At 37.1% G+C, this 26,859-nt stretch overlaps 3 protein-coding genes across 5 annotated transcripts in view; 2 read left to right on the forward strand and 1 right to left on the reverse strand.

Annotated features, from left to right (window-relative positions):
• Positions 1-66: 66 nt before the first annotated feature.
• On the reverse strand, positions 67-6,897 carry dcaf17 (ddb1 and cul4 associated factor 17). The gene is made up of 15 exons (XM_063005470.1): positions 6,763-6,897; positions 6,261-6,439; positions 5,908-6,011; positions 5,734-5,824; positions 5,477-5,613; positions 5,104-5,182; positions 4,916-5,002; positions 4,716-4,823; positions 4,522-4,627; positions 4,176-4,318; positions 1,996-2,105; positions 1,792-1,879; positions 1,472-1,555; positions 616-771; positions 67-512 (listed from the first exon to the last, which is right to left on the reverse strand). Exons 2-15 carry the CDS (start codon positions 6,432-6,434, stop codon positions 402-404), a joined length of 1,578 nt encoding a protein of 525 aa, XP_062861540.1. The 5' UTR covers positions 6,435-6,439; positions 6,763-6,897; the 3' UTR covers positions 67-401.
• On the forward strand, positions 6,381-14,349 carry mettl8 (methyltransferase 8, methylcytidine). 2 transcript variants are annotated; one of them, XM_063005471.1, is made up of 10 exons: positions 6,381-6,459; positions 8,020-8,195; positions 8,353-8,444; positions 8,556-8,872; positions 9,021-9,070; positions 10,243-10,303; positions 11,826-11,965; positions 12,925-13,031; positions 13,311-13,376; positions 14,024-14,349. In XM_063005471.1, exons 2-10 carry the CDS (start codon positions 8,050-8,052, stop codon positions 14,245-14,247), a joined length of 1,203 nt encoding a protein of 400 aa, XP_062861541.1. In that variant the 5' UTR covers positions 6,381-6,459; positions 8,020-8,049; the 3' UTR covers positions 14,248-14,349. The 2 variants fall into 2 exon arrangements, with proteins under 2 accessions (XP_062861541.1, XP_062861542.1); XM_063005472.1 differs by lacking the exon at positions 6,381-6,459 and adding an exon at positions 6,727-6,830.
• A 5,597-nt stretch (positions 14,350-19,946) lies between these two features.
• Positions 19,947-26,859, forward strand: part of tlk1a (tousled-like kinase 1a) — a 37,631-nt gene continuing 30,718 nt past the window's right edge. For both annotated transcript variants that reach the window (XM_063005374.1, XM_063005375.1), the window contains exon 1: positions 19,947-20,029. The gene's annotated coding sequence lies outside the window, so the exon portion shown is untranslated. The remainder of the gene's footprint in view (positions 20,030-26,859) is intronic.

Raw genomic sequence — 26,859 nt, forward strand, 5'->3', positions numbered from 1 at the left:
TGTTTTTTTGTCATAGCTCTTCTGCTGACAATGTGTCCATGTTGGAAAAAAAAAACGTACTTCTGGTTTTATTAAATCAATTTATTGAGACAGATTTGTGGTGTTTTTGTATTTTAAGATTTGAAGTCTATTTTTGTACATGATATTGTGCCAAGTTTGTGTTTTCCTAGAAATATGAAACATGTAGAAAGTAAAAAAGGTGATAAACGTGAGCATTGTAGTGAATACAAATCATTATCAAGTGTACAAACACATGTATCCCTAGGGTCTCTCAAAAACCCATGACGTTTCAAAAAGAGTATGAAAATAATTTAACAAAAACATAAACAATATTTTTCAGATTAAAGGCCTTTAAAGATATTTACAGTGAAACAAGTATGTCAGTTCATGTTGGCAGTTCGTCAGTTTGTCCTTCGCTTTATTTTATAAACATGGCAGCAGTAACTATTGTTCCTTTCTTGTTGAATGTGAATTATTGTGTCCCTGTCGAAATAGACTTCATGGCTGTAAGTCTGCAAAAAAAAAAAAATACTTATTAAAAAAAAAACTTATACCACTTAAGTACTAATAACTAACACTTTTAAGGTTTAGGTCACAGCTCTCTTTAATACATACCACATCCCAAGGTTCCTGAAGGACAGTTTTCTGGAGTAATTCACCACTTTTATTGTGATGGAGACGAACACAGGCCTGTCCCTCATCCCCTGAGTGACTGACATCCACTACAGCTAGCAGATCCAGCTCATCCTCATATTTAACCATCTTAAATGTCTGCAGAACATATCATGGATATTTCTTGAGTGAGATGTTTAGTTTCTTAATTCTTTAACACTTAATATGGATCATTAAATTAAAGCTGGGCTAGACATGTTCTGTTTCTTAAGCTCTTGTCATGGTGTATTAGTTTCTTAATCTAATACAATTATGTTGGACACTGCCATCAATAGAGCCTCATGGTATATAATCATATTAGTATAAGCTACTCCAACTGTGAACTTGTGAAGTTCTGTAGCAACGTGTATGATTTTTACTGGCTTATGTTAAAATCAGGGTAACCTAAACAATTTCATGATTTTATCACGTATTTAGGCAGCAATATAGTAGGTTCCACTAGGTGAAAACTGTGGTTATATTTTAAGTTAAGAAAGAGATGGAGTAGAAAGTAAATATAAATTTAGATTCCTAAAGTTGCTCATTACTAAAGGCAGTAAGTCAATTACAGGTGTTGGTAAAGGCCCCCAAGTGGTGCAAGCCAAAAATCTGATTGGTGAACATAAGAGATGATATGTAGTCATCAAATAAAAAAAAATCTGAACATCCGATGAGACTGCTCAGTTAACCTCTGTACCTTTCCTACTGATAAATGTTGCTAATCTTCACTTGCATTTTAGATTAATATACACTTTTGCCAAAGGAAAATCCATTTTCCATATAGCTTTTATGGTAATGGTTTAAGACTGCATTATTTTACCTCTTGTATAGAATCATCGTCCAGCTGCTGAAACCTTTTCTTTACTGTGCGGCCAGAGGAGGTCACTGTCAATTGGGAGGTGGCCTTCAGGCAAAAGAAAAAAACAAACAAACAAAAAAAACATAACCGTTAGTTAAGAAAAGCCATTACTGTTTTACTACTGGTCAAACGATGGAATGGAAGATGGAACATAAAACAATTGTTTAAAAAAAATCCTATTTTTATAAACACAGTGTACAGTAGTAAAAGTTCATATTGTTATTAATTATTCAGTTATAAATGTAGTAAAATATACAGTACAAGTTAAAATGCAGGCTTACACTGCTGTCTCGGGATGCAATGATTGCAAAATCACAAACCACCTCATAGTGCAAGTCACATCCTGTCTCCGGTCTAATCTTCAAAATACTGTATAGGAAATACCCAGATACTCATCTTTAATTACTAAAATGCAATAGTATTACATATTGTTTACATTTATCGTTTCATTTAATTTAGTAGTGTGCAGGTATTGGAGGCCTCACTTTATATTGGTGGGTCCAGCGTGGATAATCCTCCCCGAGTCATCAGGGTGGAAGAAGATCCAGTCTGCCTCCAGCGAGTCACACTTCATATTCTGGACACCATTCTTTGCCTGTTTAAGAAACACAGGATAATAAAGCATAAAAGTTTAATGTGAGCTTAGTGTGGATATGAGAGTATGAAAAAAAATACATAGATGGATTAGATCTTTATATATAATATATTACTTAAAATATCTTTATATACAGTGTATCACAAAAGTGAGTACACCCCTCACATTTCTGCAGATATTTAAGTATATCTTTTCATGGGACAACACTGACAAAATGACACTTTGACACAATGAAAAGTAGTCTGTGTGCAGCTTATATAACAGTGTAAATTTATTCTTCCCTCAAAATAACTCAATATACAGCCATTAATGTCTAAACCACCGGCAACAAAAGTGAGTACACCCCTTAGTGAAAGTTCCTGAAGTGTCAATATTTTGTGTGGCCACCATTATTTCCCAGAACTGCCTTAACTCTCCTGGGCATGGAGTTTACCAGAGCTTCACAGGTTGCCACTGGAATGCTTTTCCACTCCTCCATGATGACATCACGGAGCTGGCGGATATTCGAGACTTTGCGCTCCTCCACCTTCCGCTTGAGGATGCCCCAAAGATGTTCTATTGGGTTTAGGTCTGGAGACATGCTTGGCCAGTCCATCACCTTTACCCTCAGCCTCTTCAATAAAGCAGTGGTCGTCTTAGAGGTGTGTTTGGGGTCATTATCATGCTGGAACACTGCCCTGCGACCCAGTTTCCGGAGGGAGGGGATCATGCTCTGCTTCAGTATTTCACAGTACATATTGGAGTTCATGTGTCCCTCAATGAAATGTAACTCCCCAACACCTGCTGCACTCATGCAGCCCCAGACCATGGCATTCCCACCACCATGCTTGACTGTAGGCATGACACACTTATCTTTGTACTCCTCACCTGATTGCCGCCACACATGCTTGAGACCATCTGAACCAAACAAATTAATCTTGGTCTCATCAGACCATAGGACATGGTTCCAGTAATCCATGTCCTTTGTTGACATGTCTTCAGCAAACTGTTTGAGGGCTTTCTTGTGTAGAGACTTCAGAAGAGGCTTCCTTCTGGGGTGACAGCCATGCAGACCAATTTGATGTAGTGTGCGGCGTATGGTCTGAGCACTGACAGGCTGACCCCCCACCTTTTCAATCTCTGCAGCAATGCTGACAGCACTCCTGCGCCTATCTTTCAAAGACAGCAGTTGGATGTGACGCTGAGCACGTGCACTCAGCTTCTTTGGACGACCAACGCGAGGTCTGTTCTGAGTGGACCCTGCTCTTTTAAAACGCTGGATGATCTTGGCCACTGTGCTGCAGCTCAGTTTCAGGGTGTTGGCAATCTTCTTGTAGCCTTGGCCATCTTCATGTAGCGCAACAATTCGTCTTTTAAGATCCTCAGAGAGTTCTTTGCCATGAGGTGCCATGTTGGAACTTTCAGTGACCAGTATGAGAGAGTGTGAGAGCTGTACTACTAAATTGAACACACCTGCTCCCTATGCACACCTGAGACCTAGTAACACTAACAAATCACATGACATTTTGGAGGGAAAATGACAAGCAGTGCTCAATTTGGACATTTAGGGGTGTAGTCTCTTAGGGGTGTACTCACTTTTGTTGCCGGTGGTTTAGACATTAATGGCTGTATATTGAGTTATTTTGAGGGAAGAATAAATTTACACTGTTATATAAGCTGCACACAGACTACTTTTCATTGTGTCAAAGTGTCATTTTGTCAGTGTTGTCCCATGAAAAGATATACTTAAATATCTGCAGAAATGTGAGGGGTGTACTCACTTCTGTGATACACTGTATATATATATGTAACAAAAACTGCAGTATAATGATAGCTGCTGTTTTCAGTGTATTTTAAGATAAACTGTTAAAATAATTATTTAACTTTTTCAATAATTGAAATTTTCACGCTAAATGTCTCAGTTGGGATTTGTTTACTGTGTTCACGTTTATTGCGATCATACAAGAAAATAGTTAATAGTTAATACTTAAACTAATACTGAGTAAGCATTTGATCCCAAAACGAGCTCTGATGAAGATGATATACGAGCAGTGCTTTGCTGCTAATATATGTACAAGTGTGAATAATTACCAAGGTGCCATTGGTGATAGAGCAGATGTGATGTGTTCCCCTGTGTCTCTTATGGTTGGGTGTATAAATGTAATGCCATGGATGGCCTCCGATCTGGATCCCATTGTCCAAGTAAGACATCTCAAAAAGTGCTGGAGGACACTCTGTAGGGTGTGAGGAGTTACACAAACATTTTACTTTACAGGCCAATGTTCAAAGCGGATCATTGCCATCATTTAGATCTGTAAAGGTATGCAAATAGCTTTGGATCCTACATAAAAAATGGAACCTGAAAATAGTCAAGCTCAAACAGATCACTGAGCTATCTGCACTATAGAGATCTTGGTAATAGAAGGTGATTACTAACCTGTAATGAGAATGTTGATCGGAATGCCATAGGGAGCATCTCCTACTATTCCAATAGTACTATTTAAATCACACTGATGTCCAAGCACTAGCTTTTTAGTTCTGAACTGAAATGAAAATTTTACTGTTTAAAGATGTTGAAAAGATGGATGACCATTAATGATTATTAGATTTAATTCCATAACTGTGCCTTACCTTTTTCACAATGTATTCAAAGTTGTAAAGCTTTACACATTTTGAGCTATGTGACACCGCCAAGACTCCTTGAGCCAAAAGAACATCTATCACCGTTTTGCCAAAGACCTAAAATTATGTCATTTATCAGTCTTAAGACATATTTCATTATAATACCACTGATTATAATATCATTTAAAAATTATAATAATTTTGGTTACTTTTTTGTTGATCTCCAGCAGTCCAATGACATTAAGAGGAGCGACTTTAAATATGGCCAAATGCAGAAGTACGTTATCAACACCAGCCTTACAGAAAAACAGAGAAACATGCACAATGGCATATTGCAAGTATTCTTCATTGTATTCAAAATAAAAATCTGAATAGTTAGAAATAAGAATGCTTTTACCTGTCGTGCTATTGACGTCTGTTTATGCTGACTGGACTTGACATAAAATGTTTCCTGACAGACATCCCATGCCAGCGACCTTTCAAATCACACAGGATGGTGCAGACATAAGAACTGCAAAAACTGTTGTCTTAATCAAGCAAACTAAACAGCTAAAATACAAGTTTTGCATATTATTGCCTTTTTGTCCTGTTTTTAACCCCTTAGCCACAGATTTTTGTGGTTTCTTTGGGAAACTGCTGATAATATAGCGAACAGTAAATTAAAACATTTCCAAGAATCACAATGAATCATCACTTAAACAAAACAAAACCAAACAATGTTCATAGTTACATAATGTATTTGCTGTATTGGTTGATATTAATTGGAATACCTGAATTTGAAATGAGATGAGAGGTAGATTTTGTGCAGTGTTTCTCCTGTGTCAGCTGAGAGGTGATACAACCAGTTATTTGCTGTTAGTGCCAGCAGGCTGGGTTTCTGATCCTTGGCTGATGGGAGCACTTTCTCCTGTAATAAACACAATAATGAAAACCTATTAATTCATGAAATAAATATTGATGTCGGGTGTTAATGTTTTAATGACATGTTCTATATTTAATCATGTAAACGTGCTCAGAGTGTGCTTACAAGTGGACACTGGAATAATAAGGAATCCTCAATCTTCTCAGCTTTAGGACGCTTTGGTAACTCATACAACAGCTGTGGTTGAGGTGTCAGGCTGCAATTAATCATGCACTAATATGAAGACAAACTTGACACTATTATAATTGTTGCCACAAACAAGAGAACTGGGTAAATTACCTACTGTAGCAGCACCTATAATTCTCAAAGTATATCCTTCCACTTTCATACAAGATGAGAGACTTTGACGATTTTGTCCACACCTTTGTGAATTCAGCACCATCCTGGAGAAACAACATGAAGCAACATATAAAACAACTATCACCAAGGTAATTCATCATACAGTGTAAAGTCTAGGTTAAAAATGTGTATCTCCATTAGATTGAAACTGCTTTCATTTGGAGCGAATGTGCACCCCAAGTGAACTATGCAACCCATCTGAGTTAAAAACACTAGCAGAACTGACAACTTTAAATTGTACCTAGCTGTGAGTAAGTGATTAAATAAGTGATTGCGTGAAAATGATTAAATACCTGCAGAATAATATTTTTGAGGATTTTGAGGTTCGATCCCAGCAATACACCAAAGTCATGAGAGCTTAATCCTGCTGACCTACAGCCTAGCAGGACGCAGGCGTTCCTTATTCTCGCTAGAGGACGCACTGCAGGAGACTCATACAAACACATGGAGGATGAGGTGGACACCATGGAGACTGTATAGAATCGTACACAGGTACGTTGATTAATAACTTTTTTTTTTTTTAAATAAACTGACTTAAAAAGACATCCTCGGTGTTCCTAGCCTGATTGCTACGTTTATACTAGCTTTAAATAATGTAATTACGGCATGACTGTCCCTCCTAGCATGTCACTAAGCTATACAGCTATGATACATGTTTTTAAACGAATTTAAGCGAATTATAATTAAACTCAGCGTTGCTTGTTAGCGACCGAATGTTTTGCTACTGAATAACGTAAATAACGGTTTGGTTTATGAGTGCAGAATCTCCGGATAATGTGCATGCTTTTAGCACACCTGCTAGCTAAGTTTACATATATAGCTCCAGCCTGCGCGCCCTTTCGAGAACCTTATTCTGATTAAAGGTTAGAATTACGATTAAAATTAGCCGTAACTGTTACAGTTTTACAGCTTGTTTACAGCTTGTTTACAGGTAGTCCAACACAGTTCCTGCACATGTGTGGAGTCTCGGTGCATTCCGCCTTCTTGTTCACATCCACTTCCACTCACGCAACGTAAAGACCCGGATGACAAATAGTAGCCACATAAAGGGTTAAGTTCGACGCTAACTAGAATGTATCACGATATTATACTTTGTTCAGACAATAACGATGTGTCAGTATACAACAAAACTAATAAAACACATAAATTACGCGATAATAGTATTTAATAAGAACTATTTAATCATATATCTTTCTCTTAATTCAGTTCAAGAATTAGTGCTTGAAGTGCTTAATTAGCATTGCAAATATTCACATTTGTATTGCCCACGCTCATGTGCAGATTTAATAATCAGAAAATAATTGCATAAATTAAGAAAGGTGATTCTACATTAACGTAATAAACATTGGTAATGAGCTCTAAAAACAATATAAAATGTATAAAGCATTTTTATATTTCCGTTGGAAGCGGAAACGGAGGAGTAGTAATTAATCGGTGTCTGAGAGAGCTTATAGTCCGGATTTAGCGCCATCTGATTTTCACCTTTTTGGACGCTCAAAGAAGCTTTAAGGGGGAGAAAATTTTTATGTGATGATGTTGTGAAAGCAGCGGTGCATCAGTGCGCTCAACCAGAAAAATTTTTTGCTGATGGCATTACAAAGTTGGTAAGACGTAAAATGCATCAGATGATAACTGTGTATGTGATGTAATTTGTTTTTGAAATTCTTAATAAATAGAATTTAAAAAAGTGTGGAAACTTTTTAAAGAACCCTCGTATATTTGTGTGGGTGGATTCTGTTATCTCCCTGTATATGTAGGGGTTGCCACAGCGGATGTGGCCTGGCTACATACCAGACTTGGCACGTTTTTACGTTGGATGCCTTTCCTGGCACAACCCTCCTGTTTCTATCCTGTTTCTATTTCTTTGGTTGTAAATTTGGATAGATTGTTATAGAACATGATTTAGTGTTGCTTTGACCGAAGTCATTCAAAGCATAATACAAATAAAGCTGAACTAATTTGGTTAGTGGCTTTTCCAGTTCAATTTATAAACAATGTATTACAATTCTGTATTTCACACAGATATCAGTAAGTTCTGTGTTCTATTTGCAGCCTATTTTACTACCAAATGAAAGAGAGAAAATGAGAGGAAAATTGAAGTTGATGGTTTCAGCTGTCTTCCATGGTGTTGGACATGGAACCTGCAGACTCTACAGTGGACGACCTCCTGCACCACTAGGAGCCAGAATTCTTACCAACCACGATGACATCTTCCAGCATAACATGTGGTATTATCCGTTTCTGATTTAGCTAAAGGAAGGGAATTTTGATTCAACCCCTTTTATTTATGCCTCATTATTATCTTCAGGACAAGGTTAATTCAAATGCTGGTATTTGATTGCCTTTTAAGGGCAAATCACATATGTTTCTGTCATTTCGTTTCAGGGATCATGTTCAGTGGTCAGCAGAGGAGATGGAAAAAGCCAGACAGAAGGCAGAGGACAACTCCACAGAACAGATTCCAGCAGAAGAGCAAGGTAAGATCATGCCAAACAATTACGATTAGAACAATTTCATTAATAAATATTAATGTATGTGTAAGGTTGTAACCTTCACACATAGTTTTAAGCTTTTTGTTTTCCTTTTAGTCAGCTTTGATAAAGATGCCAACAAGTACTGGAACAGATTTTATGAACTACATCAGAACAAGTTCTTCAAAAATCGTCATTGGCTTTTTACTGAGTTCCCTGAGCTCTTGCCCAAGGGATTTATGACAAGCTGTAACCCAGAAGAACAGGAGGTAACTAAGTTCAGTATGGAAGTCCAGCAGGAAGACTCACTTGCTCAAAACCAAAATGTAATTAGAAAGAAATATCATCAGCAGCACCCTGATTACAATTCTACAGTGGAACCTCACCATGCTGCTGCTTTCCCTGGCCAACACACATCTTTCAGGATACTGGAGGTTAATTACTTTTTTTGCAGGCTTTTATTTTAATAGCCTACTTCATTTGGCATGTTCAAGTTTAGGGCAAAACACCCTTGCCGGATTTCTTTATAAATATAAATGTTATTTGATACGGTGTGTGACATATATTGTATATTTGTTACAGGTGGGCTGTGGTGCAGGCAACAGTGTATTTCCCATCATCAACACCATAAGGTTAATAACACACCTAATTCATTTGTCTTTATTTTTTGTACTGTCAGCTTACAAACAATGTGCTTTAATTGTGAAAATAGTGGTTAGATGTTTGTAGGGCTGTAATTTGTTAAACTATAAACCATTATTTAGCACTAAACAAAAATCACCAATTTACAAACAAAGAATTTCCCCAAATGTTGTGTAGGAATATTATGGTATATTATAAAACAATAAATGTGCATTATACATAACTGTACATAAATGTGAATAATAAAGTATAATTGTTTGCATTTCAAAGCATTTGGTTTTGATACAAGATATTTATGGTGTATGATTATTAATAATAATTTACACATTTATTAGATTTTTTGTTATCTTTTGTCTGTTGTTCCTTTATTGTCTTTTTTGCAGGTCTGATGCCGAATATGTGTAAATATTTATTTACCAGAAAGAATATTTTTACACAGTTGCCTTTTTTTCAAATGTCCTGGTCAACTTTAATCAAACATTTAAGTATTAGACTAAGCTTAGTTAATTATAAATTAGTTATTAAAAAGTTGCATTATCAGGAACTGTGTTAAATATTTACAAATAATTCTAAAATGTACAAGAAAAGAAAATTGAAGCGGAAGGAAGGGAATTAGATGAAAGATGGGAAAGTGAATACAAGTTTGTGCTTCAAGAAGAAAAAACGGTACGTCTCTGGTGTTATGAGGCCTTGTCTGTGGTAAAGGAGTACAATATAATTGTAGATATACAGTACATTTTAAATATATAGTTACTTAGTGACTAGTGAATAGTGACTTAAACACAGAATTTAGCCTCCAAGAAAAACAACAAATTGTCCAAGAATTAAAACACAGACTGCAATCACATCAGGATACGTTAGAATTGGCCCTTTGAGGGCCACCATAATGCAGCTGTGGCCCTTGGTAAAAATGAGTTTGACACCCCTGAACTAGATAAAAAAAAACTATTGCCTGTTTCTATATTGTCATTTGTTGGAAAAATCTTTTTTTTGGACTATTTGAAAACACCCAAATTTTACATATTTCACTTGTAAAGTATATTTATTTATTTGTCAATTTGACTGTTCAGTAAAATATTTAGTGTCGGACTACTGTACATGTTTATAATGTATTTTAGAATAAATATCACTATAAGTAACTGAATAATTGATCGTTTTTCAGGAGCATTGATGCGTTTCTTTACTGTTTTGACTTTTCATCACAAGCAATCAAACTTGTTAAGGTAAATACATTAACTTTACATATTTCTCTGGAAATGCACGTTTGTCCTTCTTTTTATGGTGATCTCATTAATTAGACTATTTTCAGCCTTCATTTTGTTTTATTTTTAACCCGTTTTCAGACAGCAGATATGTCAAAATGGCTACTGTGTCAGTGTGTGTGCCTATTGGCCTGGTTGATATTTGATGCTGTCAGAATGCAGAGCCTTTTATCAAATGGTAGCAGCAGGCTGCTAGCACACTGAATACATTAGCTTGTGCAGAAAGAAAATTCGATCTTCAGGAGACTCTAAAATTTACTCGTGGAAGATGACAATCAAAAATAAATACTGTATCTGTAAAATGATTCTTAGTAGAAATGTCTGTTTAAAGCCAAACTTAAGACCAAAAAAACCCGAAAAATTAAAAGTTTTGTAAACGTATTAAGGTAGACAGTTTTTCTGATGCCTTTGCATTCATAATTTCTTTATTAATCAGTTTTAATATGTGAAAACTATGCTGACATTTAGAAGTCATAACAAATTATCATAAATTAAATCTATAACAGGTGTCAGACTTCCTCTATTTGCATTTTCCCCCTATGTCATACCAGTTTAGCTTACAAAGGCCTTGGAAAGTAGCTATTGACTTGAATCTGGTGTGTTCAACTAGCTAAAATACTTTAGTCTGCCTCTTTTAGCTATTTTTCTCTGAGCTTGTGCTGGTGCTTATTTCAATGCAAATGTTTATTCTTTTTTTTTTCTTTTTTGAGTGAACAACTGAGTTAATATAATTGGTTCAATTTAAGGACCAATATACTGCTCATCTGGAGTCAAGAACAGCTGTCAGGGCCCCAGGTTATTTACATGACCTTTGTGAATATGTGATTGGTGTACAGAGATTTAATCATTTCAATAGGAGCAACATTAATGTTAGCATGACTACAATCCAAATTGCACCCATGTGCTAAATGTATGTAGTGTATAAATTAATATATATTACGTATTTAGAATAGTATCATATGGTTGATGCATAGTTGTCCTATTAGCAGTTGTACAAGCCGAATTAAAAAAAAAAAATGTAACACAAATTTAACTGGTAACTGCAAGTTGGGACACAAAACTGTTAAAAAACACTCAGCAACATAATGAGAGTGCATTTTTTTTAAACCTACAACATTATGTTGTGTCCCCTGTGAAATAGTGAGCTGTTTCCTGTGTACAGACTATGTAGGGTTTACATTTGAATGGTAAATTATGTTCTAAAAGCCAAAGTACAAAGCTTGTATGTTTACGGTGTACCTTAATTAACTCCCACGTCTAACTATGCATTGTTGCTTTTTAAACCTGTGAAAATGCATGCAAGTTACTGAAAAATCTGATACCTCTAATATATGACAATGTATTTTTTATGTTATTATATAGTGATTTATCAAATATTAAATATGTCCTGATTCTGTATATTTGCATTGTTAAACTGGGGTAAAAATAAAATAGGTTCTGCTTTGGCATCTAACATCATGGTCCAATGTTTGTCACCCTACAGGATCACCCAGACTATGACCCTGCAGTGTGCCATGCATTTGTACATGACGTTTGTGATGATGTGTCCCAGTTTCCCTTTCCTCACGAGAGTCTAGATGTTATTCTTGTGGTTTTTGTTCTCTCCTCCATCCACCCTGACAGGTATGGTGTTGGAATATGCAGCATAAAATGTACTGGGCATGTCAATAAACACATTAATCACCTGCCTTTTTCCAAGAAAAAAAATCTAAATCGGCTATATCAGTCTAAATCAGCATTTGTCCACAAGACCTGTTTACCTTAAGAATTGCCTGTGTTTATTTTTCAGATGCTTTGTTAATTGACTTAATAAGCTACAAATAAAACATTTTTTAGAAATATACACAATGCTTCATCCCGAACCACATTCCAAACAGAATACTGCATCCCAAAACACATTTACTGTTCAAAATATTTGGCCAATTTAGTGCTCAGTTTTTTATTTTAATATTTTTTCATTTGGCTGCTCTCATATCAGATCTGTATACCTGATTTAGCACTTACAGTCACACCCAGTGGTACCTCCCAATAACTAGAGGCAGTGGGCTAGCACCTCTTAGTGCTTAACTCAATAATGGTTTAAATATTTAACATACTATTTTGTATAGTAGCATCAGCCACAGCTGAGCCTTTTGGTCTTTGGTTTTGTTTGTGCTCATTAAGGATTTGATGTTATAAGGGATCATTCTGGTACTCCTTATTATTTCAGTATAGGTGCCCGGCTGGCCAATAGCAGAGCTGATATTTGAACTCGCGAGTTTGAAATGTCAGCACTGGTGGGCAAGCTTGTTTTACCACTGCACCACCCAAGCACTGCTATTAAAGGTTTTATACCTTTGGACAACTGGTTCTTATAGTTTACTTTATTTACTTCTCAGTATCTAAATTATTTTTAAATGTCCTTGGAATTTCTCTTTAGTTAGATGGGTGTTGGGTGTTTATAGCAGAACAGTGGGTTTAAATTAGTGGAATTGTCTTTATTAAATTTTAATAATGAAAAGTATATGAAAATTTTTGTATGCTCATGTATGTCATTTGTACCTCATGAGGTCATGTGTTTGTTGCTGTTCCTGGCCAAACAGGATGCAGGGAGTGCTGAATAAACTAGCAGGCTACCTGAAGCATGGGGGCATCATGCTATTCAGAGATTATGGCAGATATGACCTGGCTCAGCTTAGATTCAAAAAAGGTATTTCTGAAAACTTCACAGTTTTGAGATATTTGGTGAAACATATTTAATGTGTAGAGTTGATGGCACAGCTTTTTAATCGCAATTGTTAAAATAAAGCTCATTAACCAGATGTTTAAATCGAAGTCGAAGTATGCTTTTCCACATACTTGTAATTTGGTTTAAAATGTTACATAAAGAAGTAACCATATTTAAAATGTAAGCATTGATATGGCAGTATTGACACTGTTTTCTCATGTGATGGTGACTCTCTTTAACAAAGATTCTCTGCCTTGGCAGGTCAGTGTTTGTCTGAAAATTTCTACACAAGACAAGATGGAACTTGTGTATACTTTTTTATTAAAGGTAAAATGGTTTTAAGCACTGTTTATATTATCAGACTCACACCCTGTTCATTTTTATAGCATGGTTTTCAGAAAGTATTTACACTCCTTAAAGATTTGCACACTTATTGTGTTGTGGATTTAATTTTAAATCAATATAATTGACGTTTTTACTCATCAACCAGAATGATAAAAACATGTCTAGAACTCATGTGAGTCTAGAACTCAATTGGAGTCTACCCTGTTGCAATTTAAATTGATCTGACATAGTTTGGAAAGGCACACATCAGGGTCTTTGAAGGCCCACAGTTTCCACTGTATAGTCAGGACAAAAATAAAGCCTTGAAGTTCAAGGAACTGTCTTTGAATCTTTGCTATCAGATTATGATGATTTGCCAGGAAGAATGGGATCCAGTGGTACGAAGTTTGTAAAGACATATCCAAGAGGTTGTCTCTGCTGCCAATGAGTCTTCTACAATGTATTCAATGAAGGGCCTGAATACTTATGTAAATAAAAGATAAATAAAATATTTTAGGGCAGATGATGGGCAAAATTAATTTTCAGTTCATTCAAAAACAAACACCACCACAATAAATTGTGTCACGGGGTCTGAATACTTTCTGAATCCACTGTAGATAAAGAATACAAATAGTGTTGCTGTTTTGCAGATGAGGTCCATCGGCTGTTTACTAACGCAGGTTTGGAGGAGGTTCAGAATCTGGAGGATAGAAGACTTCAGGTGAACAGAGGAAAGAAAATAGTTATGCACAGAGTTTGGATGCAGAGCAAGTATCAAAAACCTTACAGCTCATCAAAGACCTCCAAACATCAACAAGAAAACAATCAGTGGAATCATTTATGTGAAAACATGTCTGCAGATTACAAAACCTGACTATGAACAGAGCTATATTTTTTGTACTGATTGTTTTTTACTGTTATTTTTATCAGTAATTTATTAATGTTTATTGATTGTAATAGTTTGTCATTAAATAAAAAGGTGTAATGAAAAGTTACATAAAAGTTAAAGAAAACGAACCAAGACATTTTATGAAATTTTTAAAGAAAAAAAGTCTACACAAACTGAAGATAAAACCCCAACACAACCTCAGGCATCATCATGCATCACATTTAAAGAAATATGTATTTTCTAAAATGTATGTTTTATCAAACACATAACCAGTTTCACCTTAAATGCAACTTCATCTGGGTTGTAGTGGGTCCAGTGACTACCCAGAAACATCGGCCACAAAATGGGAACACACCCTGGACAAAGCGCTAATCCATCACATCACACACTTATTCATTCAGTAACACATAAGGCAAATTACAGTTGTAAACTGAAATACATGCACTTGTAAGGGATATGCATGTCATGGCAGTCTTATCAATGGTTTCTTTTCTCTGACATACACTATATTGCCAAAAGTATTCACTCATACATCCAAATAATTGAATTCAGGTGTTCCAATCACTTCCATGGCCACAGGTGTATAAAACCATGCAGACTGCTTCTACAAACATTAGTGAAAGAATGGGTCGCTCTCAGGAGCTCAGTGAATTTCAGCGTGGTACAGTGGTTTGATGCCACCTTTGCATCAAGTTTTGTTGTCCAGTTGTGAAATTTCCTCGCTACTAAATATTCCACAGTCAACTGTCAGTGGTGTTATAACAAAGTGGAAGCTTTTGGGAATGACAGCAACTCAGCCACAAAGTGGTCGGTCACGTAAAATGACAGAGCGGGGTCAGCGGATGCTGAGGCGCATAGTGCACAGAGGTCACCAAATTTCTGCAGAGTCAATCGCTACAGACTTCCAAACTTCATGTGGCCTTCATATTAGCAGCTGCATCCAAGCCTTACATCACCAAGCACAATGCAAAGCGTTGGATGCGGTGGTGTAAAGCATGCCGCCACTGGACTCTAGAGCAGTGGAGACGTGTTTTCTGGAGTGACGAATGACGCTTCTCCGTCTGGCAATCTGATGGACGAGTCTGGGTTTGGCAGTTGCCAGGAGAACGGTACTTGTCTGACTGCATTGTGCCAAGTGTAAAGTTTGGTGGAGGGGGGATTATGGTGTGGGGTTGTTTTTCAGGAGTTGGGCTCAGCCCCTTAGTTCCAGTGAAAGGAACTCTTAATGCTTCAGCATACCAAGAGATTTTGGACAATTTCATGCTCCCAACTTTGTGGAAACAGTTTGGGGATGGCCCCTTCCTGTTCCAACATGACTGCACACCAGTGCACAAAGCAAGGTCTATAAAGACGTGGATGAGCGAGTTTGGTGTGGAAGAACTTGACTGGCCTGCACAGAGTCCTGACCTCAACCTGATAGAAGACCTTTGGGATGAATTAGGCACCAGCTGCTAAGCAGTTTGTTAATTTAACTATGTAGGTAAAGAAATAAAAATGATTAACTTTACTGTATCCACTGAAATGATTTCCCCTACTGCCAACAAATGATTAAATATTAGTCAAATATTAAGCTCCTAATCAGTTGGATCAAGTGTGATTACAGATGGGAAAACCTTAAACTGTGGGACCTCAGTACTGGGGTTAAAAACCCTGATGTAAACCATGTAAGTATTAAAAACTTAATTATGCGCTGTGCATTTTAATTATTAGTATTTCTTTAGGTCTATAGGGGTTGGCAATCTATCACCAGTTTGTTGCTGTAAAACCATTGTGTTTAATGTAGAGTTTACAGTCAACAAAAATAGATACATTCAGTGAAACTCAAAACAATACTAAAAACAAATGAGCAAGCCTGAAACTAGAGACTGCTGGAGACTTTAAAAAGGAACTAAAACATTTGAAAGTATGGTGTTGTGTATTGCAATTCTCTGAGACATCTGTGCTTTTGCATACTTCAATTTTTTCATGTGCTTTCCTAGTCATACTTTATTAACGACAACAGTGAAAGACATATGCCCAATACATGAAAAGAAACTCTCACCCAAGATAATACAGAAATCTTAAATATTCTCTAAAAATCTAAAAATTCTTAATAATATAAGACCAATAGAACTAGCATAAAACACTGATTCCTGCCGTGAATATCATAAATGAGACAACATGGCGTTATAAAAACAAACAAACTATTAATGTAAATACTAACAAGATTATGATTACGTTTACATGTGGCTCTTTGGATACTTAACCTGTATTCACTATGGCATTATCATTATTCTTATCAGTCTATCATAAATTTTATAAAAAAGATTCTCTCAAACGTTTAAACGATGGTGATGAGCAGCACTGTCTAAAATGTTGTTAAATAAGTGTTCAGGTGGGAGAAAAGGCAAAAATACACTATCTAGATAGGATGCCTAATAAATCTTAGTGTCACACACCAATTCTTTTACTTACTCCTGAGGGTAATTTTGTACATATGTAGTACATCCATATATCCAGATAGACACAGGAAAAACATGCAGACAGGTGGGCAGTGATTGAAGGGAAAAATTGAACTGAGTCTGTCTCTATTTTTAGGCTTGCTCATTTGTTTTTCGTATTGTTTTGGGTTTTGCGACCTAATACCTAATTGTTTAATTGTGAATTACCATTATTTAATACTTCAAGAACAAAGAAAAACTGAGCATGTCTTCTGTAACATTGTGGTAGCCTAGTGGGTAGAGCTCAGTGGCGGCTGCTGGTCTTTCAAAGAGGGGAAGCTCATTGTCGGCTTACATCATAAAATTTGTCAATTTATTTATACATAAATTCTGCCCTCTGTTCCTTTTCAACAAAATTTTCCAAGTAGGCGTCTTCTCCAGGGACTTGCTGTCAATCAAAATGGGATTCAGCCTTTCGACTGATCCTCCAATCATCTTGCAGAAGCTCCGCGTCCAGACCCGCCCACAGCTCCATTCACCCCCAGAGACGCTCAGCGTCCGGGGGCGGGACAAAATCGTGGCATTTATCCAATGACCGGCGAGTTTCGAAGCAATGAAAAAAACCGTTCCATGCAGTCCCGTTGAAGTGAATAGACGCTCAGCTTCTACGGGCAAATGCATTGACGCTACGGGAATGTATGAGAAGTTAACAAAATCGAGTCAGTCGATTTGTGATAAGTAGCTGATTCTGAACGAACTCGTCTTCGAGATGAACGTGTTCTAACGCATTTGTAGTCAATGAAATGTTAACACAACTGTACATATTTGACCATTTAATTTTTGACATTTTAGGGGAAGCTGAGCTTCCCTTGCAGTCTTAGAAAAATCGCCACTGGTAGAGCTTTGGGCTATCAATTGAAAGGTTGAGAGTTCAAATCTCAGCCCTGCCATGCAGCCATTGTTGGGCCCTTGAGCAAGGCCCTTAACCACTTTCTGCTCCAGGGGTGCAATGGCTGACCCTGCGCTCTGACCCCAGCTTGTTTGGAATATGAAGAAAGAATTTTGTTGTAATGTACATCTGTATATGTATATATGACAAATAGGCGTTCTGTTCTATTCTACAATGCAACTCTGCTGTACTTCAAGACTGTGCTTTCCCAACAGAATAAAACGTTGTTAAAATCTATGACATTTGTTTCCTTGCATTTCTATTGTACATGTATAATGTAAACCTTTATGTTCACTGTACATAATTAACAACCACTCTAGAGCTGTCATGTAATGTCATCTTCTGTTGTTTCACCCCGAGGTGGTTCTGACAGAAACGTGTTTACTCTCTCGAGGTTAAAGACTGCAAGTTGAGACTGCACCAAAAATGTCCACAACTTACAACAGACTTTATCACAGACTGGACTGAATAATGAAGAACTCCAGTTATTTTTCTCTAGTTAAAACTTTCAGTTCAATTTAATTTTATGTTTGTATGATTTGTGTAAATCTTATTTATTTAAAGTATCCTCGAGGCCACCCAAGAAGGATGGGTCCCTGCTGAGTCTGGTTCCTCTCAGGGTTTCTTCCTGTAACTTTAAGGGAGTTTTTCCTTTTCCTTGGATTCTGTAAAGTTGCTTTGAGACAATGTCTATTGTAAAAAGCGCTATATAAATAAATTTGACTTGACTTGAATGCCAGCCATTAAAATGTTATTTTTTGCTTCTTTTTGTAGAAGATCAAGCACTTTTGTCTTGTTCTTGTTCCTCAGCCTTTGTCCCATTTTTCGGTTACAGGGCCGGCATTTCCAGGTTCTTCCCGTTATGGGTCACCGGCGGGATTTGGCACAGAGTTTGGCACAGGGATTTGGCACCCTATTTATCCGGGCTTGGGACCGGCACTACAATGCACTGGTCTGTGCATCCCAGCGGCTAGGTAACTATGGCACCCGGAGGAAACCCCACGCAGACACGGGGGGAACATGCAAACTCTGCACAGAAAGAAGATCCCCGCCCCACCCGGGGATCGAACCCAGGACCTTCTCGCTGTGAGGCGACAGTGCTACCCACTTAGACACCATGCCGCCCTTGTAGAATATCAAACACTGATTTCCTAATATCAGTACGAATACACTTTTAAACACCTGGGGTAAGGCAAATACATAAAGTAATAACTACAGTGGATATGCAAATAAATTAAGATTTTTTAATTTACTAAAATTCATTTACATATGGGGGTGTGAATCAATTTTTACACCACTGTCTCAAATAAATGGGAAAAAGGGAATTATGCATTTGGTAGAATTCTGCTATGGGTTTTATGGACACATGGAATAATGAAAGTTGAAATTTGGTGTCCAGCTTTCTCAAAATTAATCCTTGTTGGGCAAGAAACTCACAGGTTCAATAATGTCTTATTAGGTTATTAGGTCATCAGGTAATAATAATAATAATAATAATAATAGCATTAGGTATAACAATGATTATAATAATAATAAATATGATGATGATAATAATAGCATTAGGCATAACAATGATAATAATAATAAAGATGATGATGATGATAGCATTAGGCATAACAATGATTATGATGATAATAATAGTAATAATAATAATAATAATAATAATATTAGGCATAACAATGATTATAATAAAACTGATTGTTTTGCAGCAGCAACAGATCTTGTTTTTCTCTTGTAAATGTATCTACATGTGTTTGTGCACGTATATCTTTATTTTTTATGTATTTAAAACATGCAACATGTATTAGTCAATAAAACGAGAGTGGAGACGTTTTAATTTTTAGAACTGTATACTGTAAGATTGTGTAGTTGGGTTTCATGAACACCACACACACACACACACACACACACACACACACACACACACACACACACACACACACACACACACACACACACACACACACACACACACACACACACACACACACACACACACACACACACACACACACACACACACACACACAGTGAGTAGTGACGCTTGTGATCTTCACCTCATTCTCTCAGCCAGTCGCAGTGCAGAGGCGCATGAAGGTTTGTACCCGAAATTCAGATTTTCCACAAAAATATATAAAGGTATAGAAACCCTACAGTATGCATAAATAAGTTTCCGATCTAATGTTGCAGGAGGGCATTTTATGAGCATAGTGGCAGTTATTTATCACTATGTGTTTGCTTTGTCTTTGCCAAAAGTAGCTTTGATGAGTGTCCAAAGTAAGTGGAAGTGCTGGAAGTTTGGAGGAGGGGACGCCATCTTGGTCCCGGCTCTCCACGTCCCCAACAGCACGGCTGCTGTTTCAGCAACACGGCGTCACACTGATTGAAGCCGACCAAGGTATCGTGGCTTTATTTTCTTCCTGAATGTCCGGGCTTTCGTCTTCAGCGTGTCTTTTTGTTGTTCGTGCTTTGTGCGACGAGAAATCCTGTCCTGAATCGACTTATGCGAGGCCACGGTCGGTGTGTCTGTGCTCACTGGGTTTATCAAAGCTGCTAGCCTGTTAGCATGGTAGCTGCTACTGTATGTAGTACAGTGCTAAGCTGTAAGGTGTCTGCATGATGTGGAGGAGCAAGTACAAACCAACCACCTAGCTGTCTGCGCAAACTAGTTACTTTTCTTAGTTGAGTCGATGTTTTATTTTTGCACGGAGATGAAGAGATGAAGAGCTTTAAATGAATCAAATATGCGTAGTTTTAGCGCTTCTGAACAAGAGTGAGAGTTGGAAACAGTTCGGTATTACGTGCAAGCAAAGATGTCTGATTAGAAAGGGTCAGCTCTTTGACATCATGGAGGACCTGAGCTTGTTGTGTGCAGACTTTTTTTCTTTGTATCTCGGAACTTTTCACCATTGTTGATCGTCTTAATGAAATGGCCATTGCCTGTGGTGCCTGGCTCTTATCTTGCATTTACCTTTTTTGGCTTTGGGTCTGATTTTTTTGTTGAATGCATGCCCCTTATCCATGCAGTGTCAGCTTTACTGACATGGAGGGTGTTGCTGTGCACTAACAATTGCACACAGACTGCTAATACACTATATTGGCAAGTGATATTAATGATCCTCATGCAGATCTGCACTAGTAAATGTGCCATTTCATTTCTTCACACTTGTTGTTTGCCAGCAATGAATCACTGATTTTTTTTAAACTTATGAGCTTACCAATCAGCTGGATCAATTTGCTTTGCACCACTGTTGACCATAAACAACTATTGTACACTATATTGGATACTACATGTTATCTATTAGATCTGTACTGTAATGACTAGAATAATCATTTAAATGCTGTATAAAAATACTGTACAAAATAGTACTGCTGCACTTTAGCATCTTAAACCAACAAACAGTATTGTTTTTTTCTCATTGTACAATTAAATGTCTTCCGAGAGCATTTAAATGAATATAGGCAAGATGTTGAATAATTAAGCACAGCAAAATGAAGTATTTAAACAGTTTAAATAGTATTTAAATACTGAAACCCAACCAGAAGTAAGAACACACTCACTACATAAAATTGTATTTTTAAAATCACAGGTTTAATACTTCAGTGCTATCAGTAGCAATTAAAAAAATGTATTTGACACAACTACAAAAAGTAATACATACAATGCGTATGAAGCTTCACCTGCTAAATCAAGAATAGATAGTTCAAGATTTGTTTGTCAAACGCCACAACAGCAGTTATTACAGGAGGTTTTTTTAATACAAAGAATTTAACACTGACATGTTGATATGCTTTATTATCATCCATGTTAAGTCGTTAGCATACCCCAGTGCAAACAGCATACTCGGCGTGAACAGGAAAAACAGTGTTTAGGACAAGGCCATGAATTGAATATTGGCCTGGACCAAATCTACGGACGCAGGGACACATCAACAAATAATGGGAACACTGATGAATCCTAATATTACGCAAAGCTAGTGGGGAATATGTTCATTTATAATTTTCACATCACTATATTGGAGGGGTATTTTGAGCATATCTGAATATGGTGCGGGATGTGTAATGAACAGCATCACAGTCTTCTGTAACTATTTAACAGGCCTTTGTAACGACTCAAATTTTTAACAATTATTTTGCTCATATGCCACAGCTTTACATATTCTGTACATATTTCTGTAATATTACTTTTGAAACTAAATGAAACCTTTGTACCAAAAACGTCTCTAAAGTTTTACCTTAGCTTTCATGACTTATTTCTTGCAATATGCAATCCATGTCAATAAAATGACTCAATACTTGCAAGATGGTAAATTCACCTCAGAATGCACCACTTTGATTCGGTTTATTTTAAGTCGTATAGTAAAGAGGCTGTAGGCTAGTCAGCGTAAGCATAACGTTATATTATACATAGGATGTATCTCATGGGTCATGCTTATCATCTTAATAAAGAGTTCCCTGTCACTTATTTAGTGCAACCAGCCTTCAGATCACACCAGAAGTTTGTATTTTTGCACTGTGATTATTAAAATGACACCAAACCCCCTATATAACCATAATTACCCCGTTTTAATGATGTAATTTTTTAAAAACCCTATCAGGACATCCATTGTTAAATAGTCTTGTTATTTATGCCATTATTAAAATATAATAATTTTAGTAGTGTAGTAAGTGTATACATATTACAGGTTAGACAATAGTAAATTGTTTGCATAGATTTACACAATGCGTAGTTTAAATAACTATGGATTATGTTAAAGTGAAAAAATGGGAATGTTAATTGACTGATGTAACAGTCATGTTTTCATATACTGTATTCGAACAGTTAATAGGCATATCCGTAAATAACCCTGACTAGTTTAAACAGTTGAGATTAGATCATTATAACAGTTACAGACATTTCAATATCTTATCTTCTTCTTATGCAAAGTTTAATTAATTGGGGGAAGCATAAATCATTGTAAAGCTCTTCTAGTTGATTTCCCTGTCCTGAATGATAACTAGAATTCACTTGTTAACTTAGTTAAGACTTTGACTGCAGTGAAAGGATTTATTACTGCTGCTTTGATGGTTATCCACCACACAGATGTCAGGGATCCAGTTTAGTTGTTGCGTCTAAATGGACTGGCTTTTTTAATGCTTGTGGTTCACTTAATTGTTAGTCAAGAAATCAGGACAAATAATTCCCATAAATATCTTACAACTGAATCAAATATCTATTTTAGGAACATTTACACTATACAAGTTTTAGGAACAAGCCAAACTAAATTGTCGTGTTTTACAGAACTTATATTTTGTTCCCACAGAAGTAAGTGTACATTTTAAGTCTTTCTGTTCTAAATGGGTGGACATCCCACTCTGCAAGTGCACAGAAAGCTAAAATGACATCTATTGCATTGTAAGGGTTCAACTGCTTCCCTGTGCAGGGGCTTTAAATTGGTGCCTGTGTCTGTGTGTGTATGTGTCTGTGTCTGTGTGTGTGTGTGTGTGTGTGTGTGTGTGTGTGTGTGTGTGTGTGTGTGTGTGCGCGCGCGTGCACAACTGAAAACCTATGCAGAATGTCAAGGAAATGATGCCTTCTAACCAGGGGGGTGGTGGGGTGGTGGGGAGGAATTACTATTCCTGTACTCCACTCTTCACCTACTGAGGGTTGCACTTGATTTCTCTCCCACTGTTATTTAGAAAAGCAATAAGTGGTGAATTATCAAGCACCACTGACCTTACCAAGCTGCATCTTTGTCTTTTTTCCCCCCACGGATGACACTCCTCTAATCACAAAATGTTTTGAAAGCTGATTGAATAATTAATCACTTCGGAAGGATGTCTGCCCTACTGCATTGTTGAACTGTGAGTGGACTCACCTTCTCCTCTGCTGTTTCTGCCAATAACTCTCATGCTCACTGTGTGTACCATCTTCAACCTGTTTGTCCTCCAGCCTGATAACACAGCTGATCTTTGCACTGCCATTTTGTGTCAGGCTTAGTGTGTTTGGGGCATCCATGTTGGCTCCTCACACTCCAGAGAGTGTGTGGGCTAAGGGTGGATTAAAGGAGCACTGCCAACCACACTGGAGATTGGCAGCTAGAGCAGAGTTATAGAGATGCATCTGAGCTTGCTGGACCAGTCGCTTGTACACAAAGATACATTCATTTAATCGTAGTGTAATCTTCCCATGTCGGAGGGTCTGGGAACGCCTGAATTTTGCCGAAATGTAACAGGATAATTTTGTCCCCCTTTAACCTAAACTATAACTTCATTAGTTTATTATAATATGGTTAGAAATAGTTCCATAGTTCAGATATTGCAAAATGAAACTCAACAAGCCTAATTTTGGCAGACCAAAATCACATTCGTTTTATTTAGAATTGTATTTTTTATTTGTTTGTTAAAGCAATAAGCCACGAGAGGCCGTGCATTACTGTGATTTTAGCACGGGGATGACGTTTTTGGCACGACGCGAAGCGGAGTGACTAAAACTTCTTTCCCCGTGCTAAAATCTTAACAGTAATGCACGGTCTCGAGTGGCTTATTGCTTTTATAAAACGGCGGTCAACATAAAATATAATAAATACAACAATGTTTAATTCATAAATGTATTTATTGTGTATAAACTTACAATAAAGCATTCTTCCGCGACGCAAAATAGTACGATTAACAGTGTTGCTAGGCAACATGAGGGCGAAAATAACATTAATTTTTTCTATTCAGTGGCGTATTAATATGGAATGATGTGAGGTGGTCATAGGTGTGAGTTTATCGGGGATTTTACAACGGCTTCGAACGCGGCTCAGCCAATCAGATTTTAGGACCGGAACTATCCGTTTTATAATAATATTTTTGTTAGTAGGGATGTCTTAATATCATTTTTTTGTTTTTCTATTTTAAATCCCAATCCCAAAATCTTAACTCTGTGTGTATATACACTAATGCAGTATCAGCTGACCGTATAAAAGGAAATTATGCTAATGTGAAAGGTGTAATGGCTTTGTGTTTTACAGTTATTTGTATTTTACGTTCATTTCGATGTGTCAGTGATCACACACATTCCAAGCATAAAATGTGTCATTGGATTTGAATTATACGAAATCTGAATAGATACCAATCCAACATAGGCCGTTGTTGGTTCGATACTTGGTTTGATGCCAGATCTCAAAACGGCTCAGACCTGCTGAAACACGGACTCCTAAAGACATCTGAGGGAGTCCTGTGTTATCTAGTACCAGGACATTACTAGCATGTCTTTGGTTTCTGTACGTTGCATGGTTATCACCTACAGTGCATCTCCTCTAGCGATAAACAATGCACACACGCCCAGCCATCCATTGGACAAGTCAGCTTTCCTCCATTGTTCATGGCTAGTTCTGATGCCTGTGTGTCTATTGTAGGGGCTTTTCGATGTGTGGGGCTTTCACAATGGTGTCTGCAGCCCCACACAGGATTTGATGCACTGTATTGTGCCACATCATTACCAGTAATAAAATTATCTGCAGTTAAAAATGATCACAGTAACCCTTTTGTTGGTTGGCACCAGACTACATAGCCTTCATTTCCTTCGGCATTAGTTCGTCTTGTGAGCCCAACAACCTGTCCTTTGTGGCATGTGATTTCTTGGACCACTGTTGGTTGGTACTCACCATGGCTTTTTGTAAGCACTCATTGCTGTTTTGGAGATACCTCAACCCGGTCGTTTAGCCATTACAGTTTGGCACCTATATAAATCACTAAGGACTTCCTTCTCCACATATCTGCTGCATTCAACATGTAAACAACTAACTACTATCAGCCAAACATGTCATATAATAATAAATATTTAATAATAGGCATTGCCATGCACATTTTGGGGGAATGGTCCCAATGTTTTGGCTCATCAGTGTGTGGTTTTGGATGAATTTTATATTTTGAATATAAGATAAGCCACATGATGGCAAAGTAGGTGCTGCGTGATGCCATTAAATCTTGCCCTTGGACACGGTCTGTGAAGTTTAGTAAATTCTTTTTCTGTTATAATGGGATGAATATGCACAGATTTATACCACTGATTAACTCTGCTGTCTTCCTCCCAAAACATGCAGTATGTGAATGGGTCAGTGTGTGATGTAGGGATGCACCGATCCGACATTAAGATCGGATATCGGTCCCAATATTACCAAAATGAGATGGATCGGATATCGGATAATCAGGCCGATCCATGGGTCCGATACGTTCACTTTAGTTCGTTTGCGACGCATGCTAAGCCCATACAGGACGCGCTGCTGACGTATGGCGTATAACACAAACAAAAAGAGCAACATGGAGTGAGCCAAAGAGTCAGCTGCATGGAGGTATTTCACTCTTGCTATGCTAACAAGTTCGATGGCAACATGTTTATTACTCAGGTTTAGCTGCTATATTTTATTTTGAATTACTGTTTGCACTAAATATTTACGGATACGTTTATTTGAAAAAGTTATTTAAGCTACTACTGTTTTTCTCTTTGTCAGCAGCCACATTTTGGGTGTGTTCGAAAACCTAAGGAGCTGCCTTGCTGTCTTACTGTCTACATAAGCGGCTGCCTCAGTAGAGAGGATTCTAATAAGTCATCAACTCATAAATCAGGTTATTCGAACGCGCTACTCGAGTGAAACTTACACAGCGATTCCATCGGGTTTAGCATTTAGCATCTTGCCATTAAAAACAATGAACTGAGGTAGCTAAGCGCTAACGCTAACGTCAATATAACATTTCCCTTCATGTACCGATAACGGTTACATTTCCTGACAAGCTCGAACTTGGAAATAAAAACACTCGGTACAAGTTTATACAAGTTAAAAATCAGTAATATTTTATTTACGTTTGATAATAACTCCATTCGTTTCTCCGCCCCTTTCAGCTATGTTTATTTTTCTGCAATGAATGCTGGGATTGCTTCGGTCACCAAGGCAGTGTCGGATGCTTACTCGTCGAGTGAAAATAACATTGAAATATTAAGATGCCTGTTTATTATTTTATTGACAAATAAATAGCAGTTCAGTACATTTATATCTGTGTTAATTATATTTTGTTTTGCAAACTTAGTAATGTTTAAGTCGATCCTGATGCCTTAAGTCTTTCCCACATAATAAAGTATACGGTTTATTAATTCAACATTGGTATCGGATCGGTATCGGGTATTGGCCGATATGCAAAGTATATGTATCGGATCGGTATCGGAACTGAAAAAGTTGGATCGGTGCATCCCTAGTGTGATGGTTT

This window comes from Trichomycterus rosablanca, chromosome 12 (assembly GCF_030014385.1).
Source record: "Trichomycterus rosablanca isolate fTriRos1 chromosome 12, fTriRos1.hap1, whole genome shotgun sequence".
Lineage (NCBI taxonomy): Eukaryota > Metazoa > Chordata > Actinopteri > Siluriformes > Trichomycteridae > Trichomycterus > Trichomycterus rosablanca.